This window comes from Scleropages formosus, chromosome 1 (assembly GCF_900964775.1).
Source record: "Scleropages formosus chromosome 1, fSclFor1.1, whole genome shotgun sequence".
In the NCBI taxonomy this organism is placed as follows: Eukaryota; Metazoa; Chordata; class Actinopteri; order Osteoglossiformes; family Osteoglossidae; genus Scleropages; species Scleropages formosus.
Genome location: NC_041806.1, coordinates 44,127,349 through 44,147,066, shown reverse-complemented (window position 1 = coordinate 44,147,066; position 19,718 = coordinate 44,127,349). Strand labels below are relative to the sequence as shown.

The window sequence follows — 19,718 nt, the reverse complement described above, 5'->3', positions numbered from 1 at the left end:
GGATCTAGGAATGGGGCAGCAGGTGGCGCAGTGGTTAAAAGCACAGCCTTGTGCTGCAAGTATTCCACTTTGAATGTCATTCCTGGCAGTAGTCATGAGCAAGGAATTTACCCTGAATTGATACGGTGAACAATTAGTAAGCTGTATAAATGAATAAATCACATTTTAGTGCACAGACCCAATAGTGACGATAATTCTATGTCATATATTATTTCAGACAAGAGATTTACACTTTTAAAAATATGTACGTATATTGCCTTTTATTTATTTGACTCGTTTTGTCAAATGCACAACTGTCTTTACAATTTATTTACTGGACTGGTATTACAGCAGGGTTTATTACTGATCAGGGTTCAATTCAGGATAAGTACCTTGATCAAGGGCACTGCAGCAGAGTGGAATTCCAGCCCAGGCCCACAGTACTATAATCTGCGAAGCGGGAACAATAACAGACTCGCGCTGCAGTGTCACTGATGATAATTTTGCGCGTGGCTCCGCGTCCTCGAGAACTGCGCGGACCGTCTTCGAACGGCACGGCCGCGCGCGGACAGCAGAGGGAGCTTCGCCATCGGTCTCGCGGAGGGAACCGAGCGCGCGGCGCTCCGGAGCCACCTAGAGAGCGCTGACGTCACGGGGCTTGTTCGCGCGACCCGCTCTCAGTCGAAACAAAGTGGCGAGCGCGAGCAAGAGCGCGAACGGCCGAGAATGAAGCGCGCGAGTCCGCGGGAATAACCGAGGCGTCGAAGAAGAGTTTGATTTTTTTTTTTATTTTAAAAATTAATTTTTTTTTTAGTGTGAGAAACTTGTGAAAGTGGTCGGAGAAACATGGATACGCCGGTGGCGCTGGTCCTCTCGCTGCTCCTCCTGTCGCTCGTTCTCGGAGTGGGAGCACAGTTCACCGCAGGTAACTTCTTCTCGACATCTCCTCAGCATGTCCTCAACATCTCCTCAGCGTTTCTCGAACGTCTCTCTCGGTCTCGGCACCACAAATTGCGAACACGTACCCGAACGCTTCAACGGTGGCTGAAGAGGTGGAGAAAAGTTGTTCACGCGGCGGCGGTGGGGAGAGTTCCCGTCAGTCAAGGTGTGCAGCTTTAATGCGGGGGGAGGGGGGAGTTGGAAAGTTTACTGAAAGGGGCAACAGTTGAAACGCCGTTCGTGTGTTTAGTGAGGTGGGGAAGGGGCCTGCTTCGGTGTGTTTCGTTGTCGTTGTCGGTGTCAGTGGCTCAGTCAGTCAGTAAGTTGGGAGGTAACTGAGGAGTTCGTGCTCTTCTTCGGCGGTCGGGGTGCCGGAGCTTTAAAAACCGGAGAAACAAGTCGAGCAGGCGATCAGATCCAGGAGATCGGGTTCAGCTGAGTCGAACTGCGTCGAGCACAAATTAAACAAAACACTCCACTCGGATTAGGGAATGATAATGTTTCGTTTTGAGGGCTGTTTGATTTCTGTGGGTCGGTAAAAGTTGCGCAGACAGTCCCGTAGAGACACCGCAAAAGTGGAACTGGGCAACTTTTGGGAAACCTTCAGGATGGGTGTGTGTCTGTCTGTCTGTCTGTCTGTCTGTCCGACTGTCTGTCTGTCCCTGCCGAGGTGTGTACATACGTACGTATGCGCGCGCCCGCGTGTGTGTCATAGGATGAATCACACACGGCGCTGTTCTCTGGAAACCGTTGCGTTTCGTTTGCGTGTTTCTACTATTTATTTTTCAATTAAGAGGCTTTGTCTGTTAAATTCAGACATTTTAAAATTAATCAAACCGGATATATAAAAAACATCGCTTCTCAGATTCAAACCTGTAAACTTTATTTGAGGAAATATGTCACATTGTTACGAAAGAAAGGTACAGCTTTTTTTTTTTTTTTTTTTTTGCTCTGAAAGGTATGGAGCTGTAGCTTAAAAATTTCATTTTAAGAATTTAAATATATGGAGAAAAATCAGCAGTTTAGAGAATTGTTATAAAATGTCTTTGCCAATGTAAAATAATTTAAAACGGACCTTAGGCCAGAGGGAATTCAAAGATAAACTTGTCGTGAAAAATGAAATACCTTTGACTGAAGACAAGCTGCAAGGTCACATTTTTGACTTTGTTTCTATATTTACATATATATAATATATGTGTGTGTGTGTGTGTGTGTGTGTGTGTGAGAGAGAAATCCCTCAGTCAGAGTGGCAACAAAACACTTTAAAATATGTGATTTATTACATCTCCTCCGTAGCTCTTGTTTCTTAGTGTCCCTGCGAGGTACAATATTGACTATTGGTTACACCCCCCCCACCCATTCGTTTGGAATATCCGATGAGGACCAACAGTGATCCCAGTATGTATTTTTGGCCTCCAAATGTAGGTTTCTAACTTCACATATCTGACAACATAGAGAGAAAAGCAGAAAGCAACAGTGGAGGGTGGAGTCCTTGTGTCCCCAGGGCTTTACACATGTCTTTTATTCCATTCTTTTCAATTATCAGTGAAATAAACTATACATTTTGCTGATTACTTGTTCTATATGTTGCCCTGAGAAAAGTTGTTCACGCAGCAGTGGGGAGAGTTACGAGACGTACGTCGCTTTGGACGAAAGCGTCTGCTAAATGAATAAATGTAAATGTCATGATTATACATATACAATTACATAGATTTTGCCTAAATTACTGTTTACTTCGTTTCCGACTAACCTGTAATGTGTTGTCAACCTGGCAGTTTCAGGGGTTGTTGCAGATGGAGGTTGAGAAAGCTTTTCTGAATGTTAATTCTGTCCCACCCCAAAAAGAACACTCGTTTCCCCACATCTGTTTGAATGTAACCAACATCATCAGATTAATTCACCAAGGGGGCTGGGGGGGGATATGAAATACAGCTGTCTATATAATTGCTGGATAATTAATCAGAAAGTCTTAACCATGGACTAATTACATTAGAGTAATCAAAAACATGGAATGACAAATGGCAAATTACACATTTTGGAGATTGATTAGCAAATGGTGTAATTATGCTTGCGAATTATGGAAATGAACTGGAAGATCACTTTACATTTCGAGCAGTGTCCTTAAACGGAGAAGCAAATCAGCATGATAATCCAGGTATTATTTTCTGGCGCATCTGGCCGCAGCACAAACGCGGTTTTGAATGAGGTGTGTGAGAGCCCTGCTGTTGCTTAGAAGGCTGTGCACACAGAGATTTCATGTGATGCTTGTTGTTGCTGCTCTGGCATTAGGTGGAGTAGTGGTTAAGGAACTACATGTGTCTTAAAAGGTTGTGGATTCATGTCATTAGAGTGTCCCTACTTTTGTGACCTTTTGATAAGATACTTGCCATAATGTTGTTCTATAACTTGGATAAGTTGTGAATAGAGAGAAACCTATTTAATATGCAAGCTTCTTAAGATGAATGGACTCTGTAAGCTGTTTGGCAGCATCTTGCTAACTCCTTCCATGCTCTTTAAATTCCTTGCAATTACAAGGCAAAATGTTAACCTAGTTTTTGTCTGTACTTTTAAACTGCCAGGGGCTCAGCATTCATTTGTGGAGCTGTCTGATAGTGAAACTGGAATGATCATTCTCAGGAGAGTCGTCCATTGAACACAAGGTCGTTGCTAGAGGAGTTGGACATCTGTTTGTCAAAGCTATAGCACCCAGTAGGTAGCAACTACAGGTATGGTTTAGAACTGCCCACTTTCACCTCCCTTAATCTAACTTACAATGTATACATATACATTCAGCATCTTGCTTTTTTATGTGCTTTTCCTTTGCACCCTGGCCATTTCAGAGCCTAACATCTAGAAGTGGTTGTAACGTGCCTAGTTCATTTTTAGTTAAACTTATTTATACTTTCACGTGGATGATCTTCAAATTATTCATGCAAATTTTTCAGTAAATTATTTCAAATATAGAAGTTAACTTTTTCACCAAAGCCTTCACAACTGCTATTTTAATGCTAAATTTGCAAATGAAATAGTTCATAAGAATAGGAGCCCAAAATGAACCTTCAAGCCCAAAAAATAAGCCTATCAAATCACCCAGAGTGAGAAATGTGCAAGTTATGGTGATTTTCAGAATCAATGATATGATCCTGCAGAAGTTTGCTTTTGACCAGTAGTCTTGGTAGAGTACAAATGTAGTAACATTATTTGAAATGAAAAGCCTTCATAGGGACAATGCTTTGAAAACTAATTAGCTTATTAAATTAAGTGCTCGTTGATCTTAACTACAAAGGGTTATACTGTGTACTGTCACCTGTACATTACTCTGCATACTGTGACACTGTGTCGGGAGACCTGCACCTCGCCAAAGGGGGTGATGATGGTGAGGAGATAAAAACGAGCTGTGTGAAAGCACATTCGCGTGAAATACCCATCCAAGGCCCAGGCGCCACAAATCACAATGTGCTCTGGTGTAATTAAAGCCGGAGATGATGGGCTCCGGCGGGCCGTTGCGTTGTCCTGCAGTCCCGGGCCAGCCACGGTCTGGCAAGCACGGCAGTGCACCATGGAGGGCCACAAGTCTACAGTGCTGAAGCTGCTGATGTCTGGCCACTGCAAAAATGGAAGCATTTTTTACCGCAACGCAGGCAGCAGAAGTTGCTTGTCACAGCATGTATGTGCGCGCGTTACGTATGTGTGTGTCTGTGCTTTTTTGGCACATTCTTACCAGAGTCTTAGCCAGCTGTTTAGTATTTTTAAGTTTGAAAAGCATGCTAAATCAATACCTGCAAAGTATGTCAAGTGTGTGTGTATATTTGCAAGCATATAGATTTTTTTTTTCCCCATTTCTCAAAATTCAGCAAGTCCTGTATAATTCCGCCCCCCGTGTTTGCTAATTCAGAAGGGCTTTTTAAGTGTTTTGTCAGCGTGTTTGCACTTTGCTGCATTTCTTTTTTGAGTGCATTGTAACAAACATGTTATGCTTGTTATAAACCCAGCACACTTGTTAGGAACACAGTGTTAGAATTTAAAAGAACCGAAGGGGAGGTTGCAAGAAAAAGAAGAGTTTTAAATGCCCTGTTTGTCTTCACGGTTGTTTTGAATGAGAGCTGTTTTTGTGAAGGAAATGAGAGAAACCATTCAGAGTGCACTGTGGCCATGGAGCTGCAAGTCTCTCCCCCCTTCTTCTGGCAGACACATCTCGTTCTGTGGAACTGTGTGGAAGGCACGGTGAGGTGCAAGAGAAGGTCACGCTAGGTTATCTCCCAAAAATGCACCTCTGAACTGAGAAAGGGGGACAGGGAGGCACAATATCACCACAGTTATAAGAGGTGCCTTTAAGCTGGGGGTCCATTTGCGTGGAGAGCCCTGAAGGTAGAGAGGAGGGTGTCGAACAGTGCTGCCCCCCCAGCACCCACCCGCTCGGTCTTTGTCATAGCAGCATTTTGTGGATTACCGTGGCACTGGGGATCGCCAGCCCATTCTGAATCTGGCCCTTAAGCTTCTTTTTAAGAGCTGACTGGATGCTATTCTTCAGAACAGACAGCAAAAATCTCAGATGCAGGATTTTGGCCATTTTTGCTGCTGTTGGTGTTGGATTTTCATCCGTAAAGATTCTAATGTCTGTCTTGGAAAATGTATGAATTCGTCATAGCAAATAGCGCATGAGTCAGGTTGGTCCCCAAGATCTTACTTGGTTTCATTATGGCTCTCTGTATTAAGACTACATGTAATACAGCTTGTCATCATAGATGGTGAAACTTCGTGAATCAGTCTGTTGAACTGGAGCTTCGGATCTTTGATCAGACATGCAGGGGAAATGTGTGAGACCTTTTGAAATACCCCAATAATGCACCTTTCATGATAAGGAGGAACTTATTTGATAACCTACTCTTAAGTCTCGACTAGTGGCTCAGCTTTCACGGCCTGGTGTATGGCTTTTTCAGAGGTGTGAGTCCTAGCTGGTGTTGAGGAGACTGAATACACCCCCTGTTTTATTCGGCGGCTGGCCCCCTCTTCCAGGTTCTAGTCTGTGAGCCTGGGGTGCTGTGTTGTGTTTAAGTTGCTTGGAGGTGAATGAGAGCGATAGACAGTGAAGCCACTTCCTGAACAGCTTCCAGTATGTCTTGTCTGGATGTTATTTGCAGACAATGATTGCTTTTCCACGAACTGTGCTCTGACCATGAAGTTGTTCAGGGATATGAAAAAATTAAAATGGAAAAAGAACAAACTACAGGAAATGTATGAGCAAGCTGCTTGAATCAAGATGGATATAGATTTTAAAAAGTAATTATATTTTCAGTGTGGATGAAATGAAGTGGGTGGAATCAGACTCATGCTTGCAAATAAGTTAAAATACATTATCGCTTTAAACCTGTAGTGACAAACTAATGTGTTGCAATGATATTGCAAGATATTTGACATTGATAGATAGACATTGATAGATATTTTTATGCAGCATACTAGGACTAGAAAAATATGGTATAGCATTTTAAAATTTCTCTCTAATCCTGTCGGAGCAAAATTTTTGATAGGCCTTTTAAATATTGGCAATGTTTTTCTGATACACCCACGAGAGGTCATTTTTTGTTCTCAACAGTCATGTGGACAGCTCACTTCTAACATTTCAATTTCCTTAATTTGTTCTTTCTTTTCATATTAACCAACACTGATAGTTCAGACAAATAGTGTTTTCATTGTAAATGGTTTAAGAAGGACTTCTGATAATAGATTTTTTTCTATAAAAAAGAGCACTGGGAATGAGAAATACTACTAGATATTTACATAGAGTAACTTTATGTGGATGGCATCTGCGAGCGCTATATGTTTCTATGTATGTTACTGTGATTTACTTTGCAATTAGTTTGTTTAGGAGAGAAAATGGCTGAAGCTTCCTATAATGTGCAAGGGTAATTTTTCCCCTCTTAGAAAAAGGCCTTGGAACATTTCAGGTCTGCTGCCCAAGCTCCTCTTATACTGTTTTCCCTGGAAGATTCAGACATCACATTACAGCAGGGTTGTGATTGCGCCGAGCTGAGGACAGTTTGAGGCAGAGTCGGTCTCGACCTTGCTGTCAGGTTCTTTTCTCTCAATGTAGATTTGGTTGACTGAGAATGAATATTGGCTCTGATCACTGAAGATGCTTAGACTGTGGCGGAACACCCCAAACGGTGCCTGGATGATACGCTGAAGTTGGGCCAGAGAGCTTGTGTAAGGTGGTCAGCCACCTTTGAGGTGTGAAGTGACTGCCACTCCTTCACCACTCTCCATCTCTTGTGTGTTTGCAGCATGGAGCAGCTGCTGAACGTTCTGAATTGAATATTTGACTTCTACTGAGAAATGGGATTTCATAAGAAACAAAGATACCGCAGAGCGACAGTGGACCCGAATCCCTTCTTTGCTGCTTTCCTCTGTGCTTTATTCCTTGCCCTCCCCCTTTCCCTTGCAGGGGTTTTTGATAAAGCTTTGGCTTTATTCCCACCCCCAGGCAGTGGGATGTCACCTGTGGCTCCACTGAAGTACAAAGAGCTGGTTCCTCTCTTGGGCAAGTAGGAATTTATTGCTGTGGCCTAAACAAAGGGTGGTGGGTCTTCTCGTAAAAGGAACCCCCACCCTCACCCCATGGATTAAAACAGCCATGGCAGTTAGTTTCTCTCTTACAACTTGACTCAAATGCAAAATCAATTTTGTATTAATTGCATTATCAGTTGTGTATTGTATCCTAATATAGTGCACATGAATCTCTTCTGTGGAATCAAAAATGAGAAGGGAAAAGAAACATTTTCAGTTTAAAATTCCGTTCCTTTATATCAGTTACGTTTCTACGATTTAGTTGTGAATATAACTATTATATAACTGTTTCAGTTGGAGAGTATGGGTAGACATGTTTGCTACATAGCAGCCAGAAAAAAACAACTGATGTCCAATGTGTGTGGGACAAAGTGTTGTAGATGGAAGCAACTTCTAGAGCAGACCCACTCTCGGTTCAGCGGCATCCATGTGCGGTTTGCTGTGTCTGGTAAGCAAAGTTAACGAGGACATAAAACTCTCCCTTCACATGACTTTTTGCAAAATGCTCAAATGTTTACTTTCTCAGTCTACACAAGACTCCACCTCCCAACCCCCTTAAACATCCCACATGTGGTTCTAGTTTTCCACAGCTGTCTGTGCCCCAGATGGGATTAACAGGGTCATGTGGACAAAATGGCGGTTTTGAGTAACATGCCAGAACATTCTGGTTCTTAATTTTTTTTTTTTTGGCCATGCAAACCTTCTGCCAAACACTATGGTAATTCATAGAAACCTCTGACACGTGTGGGTCGCCTGCTCAGGTTTTCATGAAGATGCAAGCCGTTAGGTGCTCTTTTGCTGTGTCTCATTGATATTCAGGATGGTGATGGGGGGGGGTGTGGAGTTCAGCTCTTGTTTGTCATTGACATAATTTACATCCAGCTGAGATCTCTGATAGGGTCAAGTTAACCCAGCAGGTTAACATTCTTCTACAGCAGCCAGCTTCTAATAAAGAAATTGGACCATCGACAGGCAGCCTAAGTGAAGGTTAAATAGCTGGAATTTTGCTGGGGGAGCTGCAGCAGTACAATCTGATTACCAGATCAGAACTGAGCGCGACCTGATGGACCGTGACTCTGACATGCTTAATACAATATTTCAAAGGCTGCTCTTTCCTTGTGTACTTTTGATGGAATGAGAACAAGTATTTTCACAGCTTTATTGGAAACCTAATCCTGCAAATCAAATAGATATTCCTTCAGGAGTGTGTGGTACCCATAAAACTTTTTTCTTAATGGTGTTGAGAGCCGAGATAAAATGTATCAACACGTTTTCCCGGCCACCATATCCAAGCATAAAGTGGGACCTCAAAATAGAAGCGAGGAATAGTTTTTAAAAGAACTAAATGTTTTACAGACCACTGTGTGAACTGCTAAATTCCAACATTATCCCTTATTTAGCATGTTGCTTTGTCAAAGGCAATTTACAATCCTCACTTCCTAAGTTGTAATGAAATATCTAGTGATACTGCTTTGCTGGGTGTTAACTGGTGCGGTTCAGGTGAAGTACCTTTATTAAGGGTACTATAGCAGGAATGGCAGTTCAAACCCAGGACCTTCCTGTAGCAAATTTACATCTGATTTAGGAATACTTGTGGCCACCTGTAGTTTTACAGTCTCGAAATAAATTGCCCTGTTTTTTAAAATATATGCCAGTAAACCCACACAAATGATGTATACTGTGACAGTGGCAATGTTTCTAGCAGCACAAAAGAGGACAAAAAATTTGGCCAAAGGATGAAAAGCACTGAGGTCTGAACTATTTAAGAGAGGTTACATTAGAGAGAACAAACAGATTTAATGAAACAGTTTTTAGAGTATGATAAATATAGTCAAAGTTCAGGTCGGTGATGTTCCAGGGTCCTGGCATTCTCCATTAACATTGGCCCACATTTCACTTGCGAGTGTCATTAGGAAAATCACTCACCATTCACTGGCTGGGCCTCGTCTGATTACTTTACACTAGATTAATCAGGAAATTGTCCTTTTCTCATTCTTGAAATGGGCAGTTTTGACCTTGACGTTAAATTTGTGTCCCTGGTATTTGATTTATTCTAAATGCCTTGGGAGGAAATAAACCTGAAACCTGAACTGTGGGCAGGTTGTTGACTTATAACCTTGGCAGCTTCTCCTTTCAGCTGACCCAAGGCCACTTTTGGAGTTCAGTGGGCTAAGGTGTTCTCATGGGGTTCAACCACTGCCTCTGTGAGAGGGGTTAGGGCACTCATCCCAGGAGTCTGGCCCCATCCCAGCATGTTCAGCACCTGGGTCCATCGGTTCTTGGATCATCCGGTTCTTTGATGTAAGCACCCCATTCAGTCATGGTTGCTCTTCAGATCTTCACAAAACCGGCTCTGTCTTCCCCTTGTCTTAGCAGAGTCCAGGCCTGAGTCCAGCAAGTTGCTGAGAATTATGATAAGTTGTCTACAGCAGGGAATTCTCAGTCCGTAATCTCCTCTCGAGTGTGGTTTTGTGGAATTTGGGAAAGCTCAGATTGTACGCCCAACTGCAACAGGGTCTTATTTCTGTCAAGGAGACTTTTTTTTTTTTTTTTTCCCCCCCCCTCTCTCTTCCAAAGAAAACTCATTTGACCTTTATGAGTAAGCTGTGGCAAGTAGAATCTGGGAGCCACTGACGACTTCTATTTTCAAGCTGCTTATCAGCCCTTTCTCCGCATTGTCTATGCCTTTTTGGCTGTGGTCCATCTGAGTAAAGTGCTGTCTTCATCCTATGTGTCAATCATGTGAGCAATGTGCGTGAAGACTAATCTCCCCTCTGATTGAGAAGGAATGTGAGAGGGAGCAGTCTTATGTACCAAAGCACTTGAAATGCGCTGACATCCTAGTTTTAACTTATTCTCTGGGGTGTATAAAAAAAAACATACCCCAGTGTTTATCACCGCATTGATTGAGATGGATCAGATGTGAGTGTATCTGCTCAGCTGTGGGTTCAGCTGAGACGTTTTGGCAGAGGCATGGTTTAAACTTGCCAAACTTGTTAATGTGTTAGAATATATTTGGAAGTTTTCATTCTCATATAGCACCTTTTGTGGAATGTTAACTAGACTATCAAATGGAATGAAATGATGGAGAGAATTTCTATGTAAAGAAGCTTTAAATGTAAAGTGACCTCAGATAAGTCCTTTGGAGGTGTTTTTCGTCAGAACTCGTGTGGTCACTTGCTCTCCCTTACTAGTAATTAGTGGTTTGTGTCACGTTGATTATGGTGACACGTCTTGGCAGATTTTTAATTTTAAGACTATGGACTCGCTGGTCTGTCAAGCTGTCTTGATGCAATAGCTGTCTGGTTTTGGTGTATGATACAGTGTGACAGGTTCTTCTAGCATGGAATCAGTGAGCAGGCGGGAAAGTCTCAGGTCCACAACGACTGCCTGGGTCGAAGATCCGTCATCCTTCCTTGTCTGAAACTACGTCGAGGGCTGTTACCCTACATATTTTGATTGATTCCCCCCCTTCCCCATAGCTCCTGCTTGATGTATTGCAAAATTGTTTTAACTAGTGTGATGAAGGGGGCTTCACTGTCCTTCCTGTAGGCGGGAATTGTAAGATGTTATAGCTCTTCTACTCAAGTAAAACTCAAGCTTCAAGAGAATTACTGTGCCACCTTGACTGCAGTACGTCATCGAGTGTCATCATATCTGAACATCTAACCCAGCCCCCCCCCCCCGGTTTGTTCCCCCTAGCTTGTAGTTTACAGAAGGAAATTGTGTTGGGAGATTGCTTTCTGTCACTTTATAAAAACATGTCTGGGCAAGAAGTCTGAAACAAACACCTCCCATAAGCTAGCCTTTGAAAGATTCCAGTTTCAGAAACATTACAGACTATTCCAAAAAGATTTGATTAGTTTGACCATAAGCCATTGTACATATTGCCTGAAACATGTACAGTGGAATATTTGTCTTCAAACTGTAGTTTTAGCATCACTGTATACACTGGTTAAAAGTGTAATAGTTCTTATTTGGATTTGCAATTTACCACCAATCCAGTAAGTTCCTTCATCTTGATGTGATCCCTTTTGTTGAATCACATTATACACTCCGTTCAAGTTTCAGTTGAGATTTTCTGATCCTAGTGCCTGACAGGTTTGAATAAAATGTTACTTTGGTTCATTGATGACACATTAACTTTTGTGGTGGCACATTCTAGTAATCTAAATCCAGTCATTTAGAAATATAATTTTGATACTACCGAACTCTGTATTCTGAGGGTCCTGGCCAGAAAATGCTGTCCATTCAAGCCTATGTTAGTGCTTTTAGTAGTTTGTGCTGTTTGAGCCTCACTTACTTTTTCTGACACCATTATTCTTATTTGGTACTTTTTAAATGACAGAAGACTGCATGAACACAAGCTTATTGTGACAAAAACAGACAAATGGCATATAGGGAAGTACGCAATAAAGGTACTTCACATTTGTCGGGATGTGGCCCTTGGTGTAATAGAAATGTATACGGGATCGATACCTTTAAAAAGACAAATTTTCTGTCCATGTATGGCAGACCGCCTCTGGAAAGTATGCATAGACTATAGGGCTTTACCTACATACAGGAGAAGAACTTGACACTGATGCAGCACTGTGGGTAAATGTTTAGCTGTTGCATGTGGCTATCGAGTTAATACAAATGAAGGTGTGCAGTCTTGTCTAAGGCCATGTATTTTTTTTTTCTTCTTATGATGTAGTTATATAATGGCAAATGATGACTGCTGTTTTTTTCGTAATTCATTCATTGCATTTCTTTTTTAGAGCTGTAGCACTAAAGACAGATTTTCCTTCATGCTTCTTGTATTGTCAAAACATTCCGAGCAGAATTAAAACCAGCGGAAGTCCACTAAACACGAAACACAAGCAGAATATTTATTTTACGAAAAAAATGTGGAAAAAAAAAAAAATGTAGTGCTCTTCCAAAAAACTAGTGGTAACAGCTTTGTCAACAACTCAAGTTATTTTTACTCATTCACTCCTAGCTTTATAGTAAGTTTATTAACCTGTAACCATAAAGATCCAGCTGCCTAAATTGGTGAAAGTGAAACACTGTACGCTGTATAATTTTCTCTTCATACGAGTGTCTGTTAAGCATCTACAGTGTGTACCCTCTAATTAGTATTTGTTCTGCTCTTTGGTGTCTTCAGCTGTTAGCGGTAGTTCTGGTTGTGGGAGTTCGTATAGGGAACTGTCAGGAAGCCTGTGATGAGAACGTCTCGTGGAGGGAAGTTAAATTTATTAACACTGACAACCTCGGCAGCCGCTGAGAACATGGCATGTTGATTGTTTTGACTGGAATGCCGGAATGATGTTGAATCTGGTAATGTCTCATGGTTGTCTCCTTTGCACAGGAAAAACAAAACGAAAAACGGCTGCCATTTTGAAAACTGTTCATGTCACACGGATTGGTCCAGTGCCTTGCCGTTTATGTTAGTACTTACTTGGGCCTTGCTGCTGCGGTTCACACATTGAGTTAAGGTGGAATTGACCTGTTGTGTTTTTCTTGGAAACGGCAAATCTTTAATGATGGGTCTTTTCAGCAGTCCTCTGAAAAAGAACAGTGTCTGGACTGGCAGAAACTCTGAAGTGGCAGTATACAGGCAGCAAATTTGTCTTCTGTCAATGGGGCAATCACTGTGGCGGAGGCTCTCCAGATGCATTAAATGAGCATTCTTGCGAGTCGCACAAAACCGTGAGATTAGCGCCGACTCACGGGCATCTGAGACGCAGCGGGTTTAACAATGTGCGTCGAGTCGAGGAGAAATCACAGGCGACATTTGCCCCCCTGCCTGCGTCCTTTTCTTTCCAAGGGCTCCCTGCTGCCGATTTGAAGCCTCTTGTAAGAGGACGGGGTTAATAGCCACAGCTTTATCGCCAAAATGACTTCAGCTAGAGAGCAGGAACGGATGGAGGCAAACAAGCTTTAAAGTGTCCTTTCTCTGTGTGCAGTGCATTTATTTTTGTGACGGTAACTGCCAGTCACAGCAGTTAAACCAGGGTCGGTGAGGTGCATTTATGTGTAACCAAATGGGCCTAGAATGTAATGGCATATGTTAAAAGTGAGCATACATGTCAGGACACGCATTATCGCACAGGTGGATCCTCCCGGACTACCATCATTTCTTCTCTTTGCCATCGGCTGCCTGACCAAGTGGAAATCAATGACTTTCTCGATATGAAGATTAATTGGAGACGGGTTACTGAAGCCGAGTCAGAAATGAATAGATGGTTCCCTAATCAATCACCAATGCGTACTCATAACGGATGGTAATGGAAATGAAATCCCATTATGAGCTAATTGAAGTGGTAATGTATTCAGAGGTCATGAGACAGGTTCTAAATATGAAGATTAAAAAGACTAAAAAAGGTTTGCAATAGAAAATCCCTATTGACACTGACATTTAGTCTTGGACTAGGCCTAATCTTTGTCCAGAGCTGTCTGCTATAGTTTTAACGGACTCTAACAATTGATACTAAATGTGTGCTGTGTGCATGTGGATTTTCATTTTAATTAAATACAAATCAATTTGAATTGCCATATCTATTTGGAATACTCTTATTTTTGAATGTTTTTAAACTTGAGAGGCATGGCAGATATTTAATTTGTAACATCCTGTTTTCATAACTGAAGCATGAGCCCTTCAATGGATATTGATTGAAGTGTAGTGAAGATATAGCCTGCTCGTTTTGAATTATGTGTTTAGAAGTGTGTTTTTAAATTGAGTGCACACTTTGCAAGGTCAGTTTGCTTGTAGCCTTGTTATTTCAAAACCCTCAATTGACTTGTATCCACATTGATTTAGAAATGAACATTGTGCAAGTGATTCAGTGATTTCCATTGGAGATGAATGCTACAAAAAAAACATACAGAACAGAATACATGTCTCTTGGTTTGGCAGCCATGTTGTGTTCCACTTTATAGTGACAAAGGAGGACGTGTCTGATCAGGATGAATGCTCTGTTGTGCGACGGGAAGATTAATGGGAAGTCTGTGCTCATGTGTAAGTGAAGGAGTATGGGTGTGGGAGGTGGGGCATGGAGAGGTCGATCAACCAGGGCGGAGGGGGTGGGCATCTAGGGCTGGAAGTGCACTGGTACATAAGCAGGCAGATGGCATGAGGGGCAAACGGGAGCTCTGCTTCTCTCCCCTCCCTGTCCTTTTTCCTTTAGAAGAAGAAGAAGCCTGCTTTGTTTATTCTCACTGTCCCATACAACAATGTGCTGTCAAAGTCAGGGACAATAATATGCAGCACCCACCCCACAGATGTTTTGTTGCCCAAAATCAAAAGTATGCAGAGTGACCCCACTGTGCGCTCACTGCACTGGTGTGTTATTGGACACCTATCACGTCTTTTTGCAAGGGTCACAGGTGAACCCACCTAAATAGGGCATATAAACAGAAAATGATCTGTTGCTCACTTGAAAATATTAGTGTTCCTGTTCCTCACTCTCTGAGCTCAATATGTCAGAGCTGCCTGTCTGTGGGCAGCTGTGGTCCTTTGCCCTGCAGTGCTGTATGCCTCCTCAAGTTTGTGTGGTCACACAGATGCTTGTTGTGTTACAGTAATTGTTTTCCTGCACCCATAATTATGGAAACCATTGCATGGGAATAATTATTGTTTGAACACAAGGCAGAAATGAAGCATAAGTGGCTGAAAAACATGGAAATGATACAGAAGGTAATCGGTCTCCTTTTGGTCCATGAGCGATGCAGTCTTTGTGTCTGCCTGTGGCAGAGCAACGCGTGAGGTGTTTCTGTTGTTTGTCGGATTCTGTTGTTGACTGGGTCCTGGCGTTGTCAGGGTCTGATATGTAGCATTTAGTTTCTCCGTTGAAGGATTTGCCCCTTGGGTCTGACACTTCGTGGGTTGATTAACACTAAAGTATTTCCCTTCACAGATTATTTGATCAGACATGCACATGACTCCAGTTCACCTCCCTTCAGCAACTCTGTGAAAAGCCTCTGTGAAAAGCTTCCAGTAATCAAACTTATCTGATCCCATGTGTCTCTGTACCAAGGGACACGACTCTTTATGACAGCAGTTTCACAAGTGAGAAAGACTAGAGAGTGACAATTAATGATGGTTGACTTGACCACCTCTGAGGTGCTGCCTTTGTAACTGAGGATGGTGTTAGACCTTCATGCCCAGTGACCTGGCGAGGAGAGCGGGCTTCTGTCTATTGCATTGTCCTATCCAGTCTGTGTCACCCTGGTGCAACTCACTCGGTGTTCCTGGATCATGCCATATGGGCTGGGGGCAGACCAGGGCAAACTGGGGGTCATTCCAGATGGTCGTCCGACTGTCAGCTGGACACAGTGGACAGAATGGATGCGGTGGTTACTCTGCTGGGCCTTATGGCTTCCAGTTACCTGAGGCTGTTTGTAAAATGCGGAATTTAGTGTCACTGCACCAAACAGAAGTGTGTGGGACAGTTAGAGCTTGATGGATGGATGGATGGATGTGGTAAGGAGTTGAGAAATGTATGTCTGTTTACTTTTGACATTATTGGAATGCTTGTCCAGTTTGAATAACAAGCAGAAATTTTATATCAAAGCAGCTTATTTATTCCTTTACAAGGAGTACATAATACTAAAGTAAAAATGCCTGTAATGTCCTCAGGTCCCTAATGCCAAAAGATTTCAGCAGTTACTGTGGTAAGGTCGGTGCAGGTATTTCACCTGTGAAATTTGTACAGCGTTTCTAAAAAAAAAAAAAAGAAATAGTAAGAAGGTAGCACATATTAGGATGGTGCTATGTTGTTTTGGGAGACTGGATTCAGGATCATAAACACACGGTGATGTCTGTAGTGATTTGCAGTATACCTCACTAAGGAGTCTTCTCGTGGCTCTCTGTTATGACCTGGTAGTGTAGTGGTTAGAGCTGCTGCCTTTGGGCCCAAAAGGTTCAAGGTTTAAATCCCACCTCCAGCTGTAGCATCCTTGAGCAAGGTACTCACCCTAAATTGCTCCAGTAAAATTACCCAGTTATACTAATACGTTTAGGTTGCTTAACATTGTAAGTAGCTTTTGAGAAAAGCGCTGACGAAATGTAAATAGCCTAATATTGGGAATGAGTATACTTTACCTACTTCCTGCTTCCCACTTAGTGTCACATTGAAAATCCTGACTAGGGCTGCAACTTTTGATTATTTTAATAAAGTACTCTGTATGCCACTGATTATTCTGATGATTAAGGAATTTAATGAGAAATATTTTTACATTTTATTAATCTGCAATAGAAAATATACAGAAGGGGAACAAATTATGGCAAGTCTCTTAAAATGAGCAATTGCCTTGTTTCCTTTTCTAAAAATAATTTTTTCTTAAATGCATATTTAAATGATTCAAAAACAAAGTGCAAACAAAAGCCCTTTAAACATTAAGAGCCATATTAATTATCCTTTAAGTTTCACAGAAAACATGCTGAAATCCAGTAAATAGGCAAAAATACATTTCAAATTGCTAGCATTCTGTCCAGAGTGTATCCTCCCAGCCTTGTATACAATGATTCCGGGATAGGCTTTAGCTTTGGCTGATTAGTGGTTATTGATTAATAGGATATTTTAAATCATCTTCTACAACTAAAAATTAAGTAAGTAAACTAAAATGAATAATGAATAAATAAAATATGCGTAATTTATCATTCCAGCTTGTACTTAGAATTAATTTAAATGTGAATCAAAGATTTTAATCAAGTTTCTTAAATTTTCTGATCTAATTTTGACCAGTTATTGATTATGGTAAACCTACCTCATAACTAAAATAGCAGACTCAATACTATCTTTTAAATATAAATCATGTAAGTATTAACCCAAACTTTTCTCATTTAAACAACTTTTAAAACATGAATACCCTTACACTTATAAATGAAATGATAAATGAAGCCTTAATCTCACATTCAAATAGATTATCTGGTGTCAAACGTTGCAGGGTGCCTCTTGTGTGGTGATCCCTTGGTCATATAAAAATCCACAAGCCAAATTATAAAAATGTCTCCAGAAAAGGGTGATCAGGTACAAAAGGGTGAACTGAAAAGAAAAAAAAAAAAAAAGTATAACAATAAAAGATAGGTTGCACATCATTGGACACATTAGGTTTTCTGAGAAGCAGAAAGATATTATTGCAAGTACCTGTGTAGCATATTCAAAATTTACATGTAATCATTTAGCAGATGCTTTTCTTAAAAGTCAAAACTTTTCTTGAAACTTGAATTGGTGCTGGTAAACTGTCAAAGGTATTTCATTCTTAGGATGAGACAAGAGATGTGAAAGACATGTGGAAGAGAGTGCCACAAAAAAGAAAATTACATGAAGCCAGTTCTTATATCCCACTTGCCCTTGAGGTTTACATCTTGGAGTTTGATGACACTGATGGTCCAAAAATTTCTGTCCCCCACAATTCAAAGTAGCATTAAAAAATCTATTACAATTTCTACAAAACAATTTAATTCTAACATTTTAGGTGACAGTTGTCATCTAGGAGCTAATTTTTTATCCCTCAGAAGAAGTAATGATAATTTAGCCCATTGACAACAGAACATCACCTAATGGGGTGATTTTAGGGGACAAATTATTCCACTAGGTAAGGGATAGGTATTATAATAAAATTATCAATAATAATAATAGTAATACAGCTTTTCATATGATCGTTTATCTGCAGCACATCTAAATGTGACATGTCTTAAAATCCATCCACTTAACAAAAAAGTATGTATGTTTTGTGTGTGTATGCATGTGCGTGCACACAGTGAAAATATAATAAAAAAAAAAATAAAAAATTGCACCCGCTGGTGGTCTAAGATGCACCGTATCATTCTTCCCCGTAAAAGCTCTTCAGATATATATTTATTCCACCAATGGTGTGTCTCGCTATAAATCGGCCCCTTTATTTTATTGCCCTGAAACAATATGCAGTTCTGCAGTGCACACCACAAAATGAATGTTATCTGACTGGAGAAGTGCTGCTCAGCTCTTTTGTGTTTTCCTTGGTTCTGTTTGGTCAGCAGTCTTTGAAGAAAGTTTGATATAAAAGAAATATATTAATTATTGCACATATGAATATTTGCTTAGGAGGTGGGGATGTCATACTGAAAGAATAGTGTTTACTGAAGGGAGAATTATTGCAATGAAAATGACAAATTGACATGTTATTTTCAGAAAGTTGCGTATACGAGACGTGGGGCGAGATTTGCCCGGCCAGCAGACTGCAGCATTCCCATCATGCAGTGCAATCTGTAATGAAAAAATAAAATAAACACAGCCTCTCACTCCCTTCACGTCCAAAGTCCATTGGCACTTTTTCAATTTCTTTTTTTCCACACAACCAACTCTCAAAGTGTGTCTGAGCATTATAAGGATCTTCAAATGACTTTCCTCCCAAGTGCTTGCAGTCAGCTTTCTGTAACAAAATCTGCACTCAGTAGAAGGACTCTGCCTATTGTGTCTCTCTTTAAATACTTGTTATTGGATGTTTTCAGTAATGTCAAAAGATCGAAGCAATACATTTGAAATATTTAATGAAGTAATATTAAAAATCTGGTTATGAGTCATATAGTTTGCTGTCAAAACACCACACAGTTAATAATGAAAGGGTCTCTTTTTTTTTTTTTCTTCTTCTTCTTTAAAGAATAAAGTAAAATTTGCATAGTGAGTTTAGTTCCTGCTGAAAAAATAGGTTTAAAATGAAATAACTGCTAGGGAGACATTTCTATACAGTGCCCTCTATTCTCTGCCCTATATTTTAAGAGGGAGTGAAAAGCTTCATGGATGACCGAACCTCACAAACTGTCTTTCTTTTCTATAGCTCAGCCAAGCAGTACAGCGTGAGACAATCCCGGCATTGTTTGTGTCCATGTCCGGCGGATCTTGTCAGAACTGTTTAAGCAAGGTGCACACTTCCCCTTACCAAATATCTTCTCTTGTGGTATAGTTTGATGTAACTAATGGAAATAGAAGTGTTCTCCCCCCCACTCCCTTTGTGCAGACTAAGAATACGCTTTTAAACGGCTAGCCACAGCCTCGGACTGTTGAAACTCGCCAGTGCATGGAGGTCATGTTTTTTTTTATAAAAAAAAAAAAAAAAAAAAGCAACCAAACAAGAGTCTCCAGAAGACAGGAAGCACGAGAACCCTGCTGTATCTGTCCTGTTAAGATGAGCTCACACCATGCCACCTTCAACTTCCCCAGCTGCTTCCCGGCACCTAGGGACTCATTTTAGAGCACTAAGGCTAAATCACA

General features: G+C 41.1%; 1 protein-coding gene across 4 annotated transcripts in view; it reads left to right on the top strand.

Moving 5' to 3' along the window:
• The first annotated feature begins 642 nt into the window (after window positions 1-642).
• Window positions 643-19,718, top strand: part of ptprk (protein tyrosine phosphatase receptor type K) — a 119,413-nt gene continuing 100,337 nt past the window's right edge. For all 4 annotated transcript variants that reach the window (XM_018742471.2, XM_018742469.2, XM_018742470.2 and 1 more), the window contains exon 1: window positions 643-904. In XM_018742471.2, coding sequence (XP_018597987.1) covers window positions 826-904 — 79 coding nt within the window. In that variant the 5' untranslated portion in view covers window positions 643-825. The remainder of the gene's footprint in view (window positions 905-19,718) is intronic.